Source organism: Rhamphochromis longiceps, linkage group LG22, assembly GCF_057381845.1.
Source record: "Rhamphochromis longiceps isolate RC_006_pf linkage group LG22, R_longiceps_female_GT1.1, whole genome shotgun sequence".
In the NCBI taxonomy this organism is placed as follows: Eukaryota; Metazoa; Chordata; class Actinopteri; order Cichliformes; family Cichlidae; genus Rhamphochromis; species Rhamphochromis longiceps.
Genome location: NC_140577.1, coordinates 182,665 through 195,164, shown reverse-complemented (window position 1 = coordinate 195,164; position 12,500 = coordinate 182,665). Strand labels below are relative to the sequence as shown.

The window sequence follows — 12,500 nt, the reverse complement described above, 5'->3', positions numbered from 1 at the left end:
CGGCTTTTCATTTCGCCATTTGTTGATTCACTCAAAGAACAAGTAACGTAATATGGGTCAAGTGATCAGTTTGACATCAATCTTTCGTGATTCGCCGTCATATTTACATTATTTGTACAGTACGAATGATTTGCTTTGGTACCTGCTCAAACTTAAGCTCTCCTCTGTCTGCAGCAAACTGGCAGGCAGCAGCTTCTCTCCCCTCGCTCACAGGCGTCAGTGCTGTGCTCAGTTGCTTAGTACCCGAGCTCGGATCATACCAAAATTAGGGGGCATTTATGCTCAGTCCTAAATTCCCACAGTGTGCGCTATGTGCTTCGAATATTGTGTGTAGTTTTTGTTTTATACAGTTGTCAGTCAGGCATCCAACTATGAAAAAAATTACACTCCTAAAGACCCCGGGCTTCTGAAAAAACAACCCGGGCTTAGGCCCAGTAAGCCGCCACCACCCCCGCTCCACCAATGGGCAGACCAACCCTTTAAATATCCTGTAACACTGTTCAATATTGGAGGGTAGCCAGTGCCCCCCTTGGGGACGCACCTGTACAGGGTACAGCAGGTAGACCAAAGATGCTTTAAATCATTAGTTATTATTACAGACTGGGTCTGTTCACCCTGTCGTGTCACATGCCCCGCCCCTTTCTTTGTATTAATGCAGGGCTTTTCCTTAGTGTGTGAAGCACCTCGAGACAAACTGCTGTGATTTAAACTGAATTGAAAACAGATGTGATTCTGGGCCGGAGCAGAGCGAGGAGTGACCGAACGCGTGGCCCACTGTGTGGGTTGTTGGCTGTGCGGAGCAGCGTGGGACTAAACGGAGCACGTGAAGAGTGAAAGGAGAGCAGAGCTGAAGAGGCGAAGCTGCAGGAATCGTGTCAGACGTGTTTGTCAGCCAGCTGTCAGGTTCATTTTCACATGTAGGCGATCAGCTGTTCAGTCTGTCCTACACTCACGCACATTACTTTGTTCTTCTGTTAGATGTGTTGCTGTTCTTATGTGCATTTTTTAATTTCCCTGCATTGATGTGATCTCAGTCACTGATGAACGCCCTGAGGGGTACTGCTACTCGGTACTGTGGCCTGTACTCACAGTACTGCATGTCACGGGTACTTAAATAACACCCTGTTACTGCTGACACGTCACGCACGCTCTCGGCGCACATTAAAGACTCTGTTTGGTTCGGATCGATTAATCGGGCCTCTGATGCAGAACTCAAACTGTGAAGAAGAGGAGGAGGAGAGCCGCTCCCTGCTGATGAAAACAAACCGGAGGAGGCAGCTTAAGCCCGGAGTCTAACCCGGGCCTGCCGAACCTGCTAACAGCTAGCTAACCCGAACAATAACAGAGAGGCCGAGGCGGAAAAACGAACCGAGGTCAGCAGCACCTACCCGGGTACCGAGGCGCTTTCAGCCCCCTTCAAAGCTCCGACAATCGAACTTCAGTCCGCTCCGCCCCGGGCTGTCCCGGTACGGTCCGGTTCTTTGATCCGGGTCCCGGTGCCGCGCTTAGTCCAGGATTTTAGGGTCGGTCCATCTGCTCTGGGTTTGTGGCCTGGCTCGGCTCGGCTTGCTTTAAAACTGCGGTGACGCAACATCCGTAAAGGCAGAGGCTGTACATAACTGTCGGAGCTTCCGGTGGTCTTTACACAATAAAAGCACGTAGAGGGAAAAAAAAAAACCAGCTGAAGACATCCGGGCCACTGACAGTAGGACAACACGGGGGACGGTGTGTTGGGGGGTGGCGCGCGGGGAGGGGCGCATGGATGGTTTGTTTTGGTCAAGGAAACTCGTCGCTTTGCCAACATTAGATGAATTAAGTTATACTTTTATACTTTTCCACTGGATTTAGCAACACGAAACTCAAAATCACTACATTATCATAAGCATCTTTGAGGGGACGACTCGAATGAGTCTTTGTGTACGAACGGAGCACATGCAGTCGGTCACACCTTCGAGCTGTGGGCCGTCACCAACCAGTCCTCACGGTGTGGAGTTAACGGGACACTTTTATCACTTTAATGTTGGATTTTATTCCCTCCGGTAAAACATGTAGAAACAACGGTTATTACCTGTGTGTCTGTGTTAGAAATACCCCGTGACAGAGTAACATGAAACACATGTTCTTGTTTCAGTCCAGGGGTCGATGTGGACGTTGTGGAGGACTATAAATACCTCAGAGTGCACACTGATAACAAACTGGACTGGGTTAAAAACACCACTGCTCTCTGCAGGAAGGGCTCTGAGCTCCTTCATGAGTCTGTTGTGGTCAGTGCTATTCTCTATGCTGTTGCATGCTGGGACAGCAGGCTGAGGCTCGCAGATGCCAGCAGACTCAATAAACTGATCTGTAAGGTCAGTAATGCTGTGGGGTTGGAGCTGGACTCCCTTAGGGTGCTGTCGGAAAGGTGGATGTTGTCCAAGATAAGGACGATGCTGGATCCCATACACTCCATGGCCAATGAGATTACCCATAGTGCACCACTGAACGCAGTAGCGGTTTTTGATATGGGCGGTTGCCCGGGGCGGCATCGTGGTGGGGGGCGGCATCACGGGCACCGGCAAAAAAAAAATTGCTCATACTCATGCTGCCCCGACATCAGCCAGCGCATATTGGGAATGGCACAGGCACCGGTCGGTTTTCTATCACCCTTTTGCTGGGAGTAAGCGCGCCCTCCGTTTGCGAGGTGCGCATGCAGCACAGGGAGGAGAGGGCGGGGCCGCGGGGGAGTCTCTGGCTGGCTGGAGCAGCATCTAATCACCAACTCACAAAATAAAACAAAATAAAAACAAAACAACAAACATGAAAACACCAGACATCATGATACAGACTTATAATTTGCACCGATGTTTTTTCGAAATTCTATAAAGTGAGCGCGCGAGCCCTTGGTGCGCGTGCTCGCTGCTGAAGTCAAAGTAAACTTTATTGTCATCTCCGCTACATACAGTGCCAGTGGGAGTGTTCGCCCGGGGCGCCAAACAGGCTAGGACCGCCACTGACTGAACGACACAGGAACTCATCCCTGCCTGTGGATATTTGTGTACGACTCCTCCATCTAATGCAGAGCACACAGAGCAGCAGTTACAGCCTGTAGTTTGTCCTTTACAGAGAAAATAACAAAGTTTTACAGCTTAGAGTATTTATCTGTAATATTCTGGACATTTATAGGTGAGCTATTTGTATATATGGGAGTTACTTCTAATATTTTGTAACTTTGTAATATTGTCTTATTTAATTTTTATCATTTATGCAGTAAAGGATTTCAAAAATAAAATGAATAATTTTGAAGACAGATCAGTGACTACAAATGGGGTCAGAATTCATCATATAAAGGTCATGTAAACAAAATGAACATTTTTATATGATAAATTCTGACCCCATTTGTAGTCACTGATCTGTCTTCAAAATTATTCATTTTATTTTTGAAATTTGCATTTTGTTAACTTTTTGCCTGTTTTTATTTTATACCTGGTTATCTGTGTGTGTGTGAGCTTTTGTCTAGAAAGGTGCTATATAAATCAAATGTTACTTATTTTAAAGTGGTTATTAAATGTGCGAGCTTGCATTTAGCTGCGTTTCTGACTCATTTCTTTCAACATTCGTTTGTCCTCGAGCTTATTTTTCTCTCTCACGTCAAACAGTTTTGAAACAAGTTTCACTTCTGATTTCATAAAAGCTAAAATTCAGCTATCGTCCTGTCACCACTTTCCTCTGTACTCATGTTTATTTACCACATTTTATGCTCTGTGATAAATAGTAATAAATCACGTTTTTGACTCTGAGATTATTCTGAGCCTTCATAGCGGTGATACTTATCAGGATCTGTAAAGACAGCAGCTATACGTGACAATAAGCAGCTCCTGCCCCTTAGGTGGGGTCAGGCTCATGAAGCTTTTATTTTGAAGTTAGACCTGCGTCATTTCTGCAAGTAGGTGTTCTGTTTTGGTTCTGTTTCCGGTTGGTCCAAAACTATTTCCTTCCTGTCCTCCCACACAAAAGCCCTTTCATAGTAAAAGCCTCAGGTACTTAGATTGTAAACACACGCACTGAATGCGCGCTCAGAGCGCCCCCAGCAGGCTGGCAGCGGAACAGCACGGAGCAGAAAGTGGGTCTGCGGGTGAACTTGATGGAACATCTGCAGACCCTAAACATCTGTCGCAGCTGCTTGATTATGAGAGTCCATCAGTGAATTATAATCATTATAATATTAATATTATAGCATTAACTATGTATTAATATGAGACCACATTGATCGGTTTATCCACCTCCGTGAGATGAATTAACGGATGTCACTGTGGTTCAGCGAGCTGCACTCAAACGGGAAAGTTCAGCTGTTAGCGGTAACGGAGCAGGTGGTCACCGGACCGACACGAACTGATTTACCGAGCGCGCAATCAGCGGATGCGCTTTTTAATGACGCGCTCCCAAAGACATCCAGACAGTTCACAGCCCAGCACAGACACGACCATCAGCACGTCTGCAGGGAAAACAGCCTTCTCACATCACCTGACTGACTACATTACTTCATTTAGCAGTGAGGAAAAGTGAAGCCCCCGTGTAAGTGAAGGACGTGGAGACTTGTTTCCTGTGGACGTGATGTCAGCTTTCCAATCGTTCACTGCGTGGCTCGGGACCCCGGTGTTCTGCCAAAAAGCGACTGTCCGTATTTAAACCGCTAAAAGAATCTGTTGGCCTGTAATATGTGAGATATATGTCAGGTGTGTCCCTCGTGAACGATGTCACTTCACCTTGAGCCACAAACAACATTCCTGTCACAACAAGTGTTTTTTGCACTGCATAAAAAATTCCGTTTTCTGTTTTTTTAATGGACGCTGACAGAAAAAGGAACATTGTGTCGAGTTTCAGTCCACTCTGTACTATTTACGGACATTTCCTTCAGTTATGACACGGAAAGTTCCGTTTATTCACTGTTTATTTTTCCGTTAAGAGAAAAACTGAAAGTTCTGTTTATGTGACCATTTACAGCCACTTCTTTTCACTGTAACTGTGTACTTCTTTATAATCTTACATTTCTATACGATTACAACCATTTTCTCAAAATTTGGTAGGAGAAAACTTTGTAAATGAAGCTTTGCTTAGTGCACAGCATCCGTACATTTAATGTTAAATGTTCTTTTATCCTCCTCAACTCAGAAACTATATTGAAATATAACAACAGCATCCATCTTGTCATAAAATGACTAAACAGCCAATAAACGAACAATCTTTCAAGTCTGAGGATTTCTCCTTCCTTGTGTTCATGTGCACACATGCAGTCCAGTGTTTCCTTCAAACAGGACACCTGACAAACAAAAAATGTAACATTTAACAATCTTTGCACATTTGATAATATCCAGAGTACCTTTACGTTAGAATCAGTGCCTTGTGGTTACTTCACCTCAGTGTGGTTTACATCCATGTCTGTCCAATCATGACACAGTATACACATGTAGTCAGTTATCGCCGCTCACCTTTGATTAATAAATTGTATTTCACTAGCAGGGACCACTTCCTTGGTAAGGATGGATGAGGAAGTGTGATAGTGCTGCGGTTTGGGGAAGGCCTTGAAGGGGACTGGCGACGGCTCTCAGGCCGGGCAGAACCCCGTGTACTAGCGAGAAATAAAGGAGCTCTGGGTGGGGTTAATCTGGGCTCTAAACTGAGCTGCTGTTAATTTGTGATTTCTGAGGCTGGTAACTCAGATGAACGTATCCTCAGCAGCAGAGGGACTCTTGGTCTTCCTTTCCTGGGGCGTCCTCATGTGAGACAGTTTCTTCGTAGTGCTTGATGTTTTGTGCAACTGCACTTTTGGGACACATTCAAAGGGGCGATCGTGGCTCAAGAGTTGGGAGGTCGCCTTGTAATCGGAAGGTTGCCGGCCTCGCGTCTGTCAGTGCGCCCCAGGGTGGCTGTGGCTACAATGTAGCTGCCATCACCAGTGTGTGAATGGGTGGATGACTGGATGTGTAAAGCGCTTTGGGGTCCTTAGGGACTAGTAAAGCGCTGTACAAATACAAGCCATTTTTAGCATTTTTACAGACTGACCTTCAGTTCTTAAAGTAATGATGGACTGTTGTTTCTCTTAGTTGATTGGTTCTTGCCATAACATGAAGTCTAACTGTTGTCAAATAGGGCTGTCAGCTGTGCACCAACCGGACTGCTGCAAGAAACTCCACATACAAACCCTGACAGGCACACCTGTGAAGTGAAACCATCTCAGGTGACTACATCATGAAGCTCACTGAGACAAGGCCGAGGGTTTACAGTGTGTCATCAAGGCAAAGGGTGGATACTTACAGGAGTCTAAAATGCAACATATCTGGAGTTATCATCTTTTTCTTTGTTACATAATTCCACGTATCCTTGTGTCATATGTATTTAACTTCTTCAGTTTGAATCTACAGTGCAGAAAGTAATAAAAACAGGAAAAACAAGATGTGTCCAAACTTTTGACCGGCAGTGTAAGTAAAGACGTCCCACATCTACCCTCACAGAACAATCTTTTCAATAACTTCTTTCCCCTGACAGTCAGACTGATGGCAAACCACTGAGCAATGTGCAATAATAACCTCTCACTGCCTCAGAAATATTATCATTCTTGTGTAAATTTATATTACTTTTGTATTTTGTACTGTCATGTTTATCCTGTAGTGTTTCATGTCCACTTTAACAGGTCAGCTTCTTGATTGGCTCTCATTGAAACAACTGAAGTCTGTATGTTTCAACAGTTGTGTGCGGTGACTGTCACAGAAAGGCGAGGACAGACGACGTCCCCTGCTCCATACACCCACAAACACCCACTATTTAGAAAGATAAATTAGATCAGATGAAAACACTGTTTGTGCTGCCGATCCGCACTCCTCGTTGACAGAAGAATGACTGTCTTACCATCCATCCATGCATCTTCTTCCGATTATCCGGGGCCGGGTCGTGGGGGCAGCAGCCCAAGCAGAGAAGCCCAGACCTCCCTCTCCCCAGCCACCTCCTCCAGCTTGTCCAGGGGAACACCAAGGCGTTCCCAGGCCAGCTGAGAGATATAATCTCTCCAGCGTGTCCTGGGTCTGCCCCGGGGCCTCCTCCCGGTGGGACATGCCTGGAACACCTCACCCAGGAGGCATCCTTGTCAGATGCCTGAACCGCCTAAACTGGCTCCTTTCGATGTGGAGGAGCAGCAGTTCAACTCTGAGCCCCTCCCGACTGTTTTACTATTTATATTCTATTCCTGCACAGTTGGTGTGGACCACCCACAATTTCACTGTGAACAACGGCAATTAAAGCTTTTTATTCTTATGTCTGCGATTGTCACACAGGCAGAAAATAAGCTCTTCTTTTGTGTTTTCACGGATTGTTTTCGATCTCCATCAGCAGCTTTACAAAGAACATGAAATAAGTGAGAAGAGAAAGAAGACATTTAAAGAAACCATCTTTTAAACCCATTGCTCCATTTGAAATACTTCAGGTCTGTTTTAAACTAAATTATAACATTTTAACAAAAAAGAATCTGATTTCAGACTCAAACTAGAAACAAATCAAACTCAGAGGATCATTCAGCGTATCAAGGTTTGTCCCAGAGGATTCAGTTTTTGTGACCCCCAAGTCCTCTTGTGACCCTCAGATCCCGTGAGCAGTGAGGGACCCTCGGGAATGCTGACGGCATTTTCCAAAGATCCGATTAGTCATCAGGAAGTGATTTAACACCCGCTGAAATGAAAGGCGGAGACCAGAGAGTAAGTTAACGTCACGTCTTTATTGCGTCACGTAGGAAAATAGATTCACATTAAAGTTCTGGCTTCTGTCCTCATCACGCTTCACTTTCTCTTCACAACAAACAAACACAAGCGAAGCTGCGTCACACTGCTGAACGGGAGGTTCATCCTCCACCGCTCCCGAAGTAAAGTGCAAAACAAAAAAGCAACAGAAAGGAGAGAGGGCGGAGTTACGGAGAAACAAACATCCAAAAGAGAGACCAGCAGCCACGGGAACACATGCAGAAAACCGATGGCGTTTCTCACGGCAACACCAGGAAGAAGAAAATCTGCACATCAACAAGCTCAACAACCGACAAAGCACGAGGCAGAAGGAAAACAACAGGAAACGTCAACGCCGCTGGTCACAGCTACAGACAAAAACCCGGCCCCCACGGGACCGCCAGGGCTCGCTCCCAACAGTGCCTCGTCATCTCGTCACGTTTCGTCAGTGAAGGTCTCTGACCCGGTGAGGGTCAGTAACAATCAGCTGTTCACATCTCAGAGGGCTCGCAGGGGAGCCGCTCTACACATGTACAGCACATATAAACAAGACAGGAAGTGACATCAGAAGGCGCCGTGTCGTCAGTCTGGCCCCTTGGAGTTGACGCCCTGCTACCCGGATCCCGATCGTTTAATCTTTGATTATCTGACCCGTTTCTGGTTTAGTTTGTTCGAGCACTGCGGCTCCACAGTGAACACCTCCCACAGACAGCTGCAAACCCAGGCTCCCAGTGCAGGGGCAGACTGGGCCAGAGCTGCTTTTAACTGGGTTATCCTGGAGTCCTTCTGCCCTTCAGGGATCATCAAAGATGAAGCAGGTTCACTTATTCAGATGAACCACAGTTTCTGGGGTTTGTGTCTCGGGCTTCGTCATGCTGCTTCACACCTGCTCGCTTGGTAGAGCAGGTGTGAAGCAGCTCAGGTCCACCTCTTTACCCCTCGACTTTCTCTCCCCCTGATTGGCTCTCTCACAATCACGACCGTTTATCTGAACGCCTTTGGAAACCGACTCTTAGACTCGCGTTCTGAACCACATGTCAGCTCTGCTCAGTTACTTGCGCTGTTAGTCCCAACTTCAGCTCTTTTTGCATCTTTGTCAGGTTTCCCAGTTTGCCCAGTAGCTCCTGCACAGGGAACAATCTCTTTGGGTTTCAGTCAGAACTTTTTGATTTCCAAAAGCAACATTTGACTTTAACATCAGGTCTGCAATAAAGTGATGAGGACAGAGTCAACGGTGCCTGGCAGCAGAGCGACTCGTCGGTCAACTCAGCAGCAACTTTGCCCACCGAGGGTTTTTTGTTTTTCTTTCTGGAAGCATCTAGGCCTCAGTCCACCTCAAAGGAAGCCTTAAAGCAATAGGGACCAGTTCAGGACCAGCAAGCCTTCTCAGTCCTGGATAAAATTCCCATTGAGGTCCCAGATCAGCACAAACAGGTCCCAAGAGGTCCGACGTTTCGTCAGAAAACCCTCCAGAGTCAGACGCTCCCGGAGTAACTCAGCATCAGTCCTACAGCTCTCTGACAAACGTGATGCGATTGGAAGCGGGTGGACTGCTGTAACCACAGTCCAGGTCAGGTGACTCGCCTGCGGCTGCCGTCAGACGCAGTTTATCGTACAAACTTTGTCTGAAGTAAACTGAGGCCTTTAGAGAGACGTCTTTACTTCTACAAACCGTGAAATGTAACTACTCTGTGCGATTACTTCAGCTCTCATAAAACACTCGTGTTTTCCTCTTTATTCATACTGTTCAACACTTAAAACTGAAACGGCCATAGTGCAGCCGGCCTCTCATCAGGTGCAACCACAAAGCAAAACATAACTCATAAATACCTGTGACGTAGTCTCTCAATGCATATAACAACAAACTGGTAACACACACGGACTCTTTACACAGTGCAACGCTGGAGTCAGTCAGGGCCGAGGCGCGGCAGTTAACAGGACGCCGAGACGTGCCAGTCGGCTGAGTTTACACCATGCAGTCATATTTACATGCTGGCGCTTAGTGCAGGGCTGCCGTGTGCACCTTCCCATCATGCAACACGTGTGAATTAACAGTCATGATTTTCGACGTCCCGTTAACTGACCCGCAGCTCTCATTGTCAGAGGACAGAGGGAAGTGAGGACACACACTTGAACACGCCACATTCACACCTCCAGACGCGAGTACTGACAAACAGGGTTTTTACAAGTCTGAGATCACAGGATGAAGATGGCGAGGACAGCGGCAGTGCCGCGCCTTGCAGTTTGTAGCACCAATGATGAAGACGACGCCCGCGGGGAGCGAGAAGCTGTCTGACAGAAGTGAAGAACAATCGCTCAGCAATGTGACACTTCCAGAGTCCTCCCGAAGGAACCACAGAAGAAGAGCAGGAACCACTTCCTGTTACAAGTTTAGGGCACTTCCTGTGGCCGAAACCTTTGTTTTGGGTTATTTATTATTTTATTTTTATTAACATCAGCATCTCGACGTGGTCGTGTCACACTGCTGATCGGGACAGAGCTGTGGTGGCGCTCGCAGGGAGCTGGTTAGTGCAAAGGGTGCATGGCGTCTAACGGGCTCTGAGTGGGTAAATTCTTCGTACTGCATGCGAGCGTTGGTGGAGGGCGACTTGTGCTTTGCTCCTTGTGCCTGAGCTCAAGCTTCAAACCAGCCGTTCGATCCGTAAGGGCCAGATATCGTGTCGCTGCTGTGCTCTCTAGCGGGGGGGTCTACATCCACGTCATTAACATGAAAACAACAACGTGGCTGCCGGAGGAGGGGCAATTTTTCACCATAAATAACCTGCTGAAGTAAAAAATCACTTTCAGTAAATCGTCGCCGGGTGGTGAAGGTTTCCAGCACAGTTCACACAAAGTACTTTCTAGTTAAACAAATGTGGTGCTACTTGACAAAGAACACATGGAAGCAGGTCTGCTGTGAGGTCATCTGGCCCTGACGGAAACAGACACGAGCACTTTAGAGTCTGTGACTGACTATTAATCATTTAAATGCAATCAAAGAAGCTGAACTAATAAAGAAAGTCGCGTTCAAACGTTTAGATCAAACGGCTTCTTTTTGGGGGGCACATTTAAAAAAATCACAAACCAACACGATAAAAACACAAGGCTGTTCAGAACAGGGGGCGGAGCCTCTGCTCCCCAAACGGCACCTCCTGGAGGCGACGGCCTACAGGGGAGCAGAGGCTGAGCTCATTACAGAGGTGGTTTCTCAGGTTTAACACACAGAACCTTTACAAGGCTCTGACCCGTAAGTACCAAACCCCGCCTCCTCCTCTGCACGTTTTAAGGTGAAGCGAAGCAGCAGACCAACAAATGTTCGGAGGAAGTGTGGCCGCGAGATGTGAGTGTTCTGGTTTCATGTATGCCCCTGACTGGCTGTCTGACGCAGCCAATCTGGGATCTCCACCAATGAGGAAGAAGACGTCAGACGGGCGAGGCTTTGTAGCGAGTGAGGTAACAGGGTTAGTGCCCCTCCCTCTGTGAGGATGTGCTGCTCTCTGCTTCCTCTTTCACATTCTTCATCACTGTGGCGGGAGAGGCGGAGCCAGCAGAGGAGGTGGAAGGAGGAGGTGGTGGCGGCAGGCTGACGTGCGGCTGCACCGGCGTCAGCGTGATCTCCACCTCGCCTTGCTCCTCGTGCAGCGTGGGCAGTGGGAGGGGAGGCGCTGGCAGGTGTGCGGTGGGCGGCGTGGTGGCGCTGTTGTTGTTGCTCGGTCTTGGAGCTTTCTGGATGACTTCCACCATCTGGGTGCGCCCTGACGCCGCCAGCTCCCAGCTCTGGTTTCCCGGGCTCTGGAGCAACAGCAGCGGCTTACTGTGGCGGTCCACCTCTGGAGGGCACTGCACCACCACGCCACGGTGCTCCACTGCACCCAGAACCATGCCGGGCGGTTCCTGGATCACCAGCTCCAGCACGGGCTGTGAGGAGGCCGACGACGAGGAGGCTTTCTGGATGACGCCACCCGTCACAGAGCTGATGATGGAAGGAGGAGGGGGTGGCGCAGGTGGTAGGGGTGGAGGAGGAAGAGTAGTGGGCGGGGCTGGCAGGGAGTCCTCGGGGCGAGGTTTTCTCGGTCGTCCTCGTTTCCGTTTCACGGGCGTCGTGTTGGTGGGGGTGCTACTACCGATGGCGCTGCCACTGGACACCACCACCTCCAGGGGACGCTTGGCTGCTCCACCTCGAACCTTCTGGACCACAGAGGTGGGGGCTGAGGGGGCATGCTGCTGCTGAGGGGGAGGAGGCGGGGCAACCTTCTCCCTTTCGTAGGACAGACAGCTCTGAGGCAGAATCATCACAGGAAAGGGGCCGCCCTGCTGCTGCGGCAGCGTCGCCATCGCGATCACCTTCACCCCGCCACCACTCGTGGCGGTGGTGGCAGTGGGGCCTCCATGTCCAGACACCTCCCCTACACCAGAGGCGTCTTTGGGAGCTAGTGAGGGTGGAGAGGAGCGGACGGTGAGTGTCTTATCTGGGATGGAGCTGCGAGGGAGGATTCTGGGTAACTGCATTATGATTGATTCAACCTGCGGACAATGAGAGATGGACGGAGGTCACCGATTGGTCTGACTGAAACAAACAAACATAAACACGCCATCCTGACTGTACCTGTGATTTCTGTGTTTTGCTGAGTCTATGAACACCAGCAGCTTTCGTTCACCTCACTTACCGCAGGACGTAGAGATGAGGAAGAGCTGGAGGGAGGCGAAGCATCTAGGGAGGAAGGTTTTCCAGACGAAGCCGATTTGTCTCCTGAT

At 48.5% G+C, this 12,500-nt stretch overlaps 2 protein-coding genes across 4 annotated transcripts in view; both read right to left on the bottom strand.

Annotated features, from left to right (window-relative positions):
• Positions 1 to 1,698, bottom strand: part of LOC146642997 (phosphatidylinositol 4-kinase beta-like) — a 17,898-nt gene extending 16,200 nt beyond the window's left edge. The window contains exon 1 of one of the 2 annotated variants that reach the window (XM_085395285.1): positions 1,389 to 1,698. The gene's annotated coding sequence lies outside the window, so the exon portion shown is untranslated. The remainder of the gene's footprint in view (positions 1 to 1,388) is intronic. The other variant, XM_085395284.1, reaches the window with a different exon arrangement.
• Positions 1,699 to 7,725: 6,027 nt separating this feature from the next.
• The window catches only part of rfx5 (regulatory factor X, 5), a 9,138-nt gene continuing 4,363 nt past the window's right edge, over positions 7,726 to 12,500 (bottom strand). For both annotated transcript variants that reach the window (XM_085396091.1, XM_085396092.1), the window contains exons 10-11: positions 12,413 to 12,500; positions 7,726 to 12,269 (exon numbers count right to left, since the gene is read on the bottom strand). The exon at positions 12,413 to 12,500 is cut by the window's right edge and continues 44 nt beyond it. In XM_085396091.1, coding sequence (XP_085252217.1) covers positions 11,208 to 12,269; positions 12,413 to 12,500 — 1,150 coding nt within the window. In that variant the 3' untranslated portion in view covers positions 7,726 to 11,207. The remainder of the gene's footprint in view (positions 12,270 to 12,412) is intronic.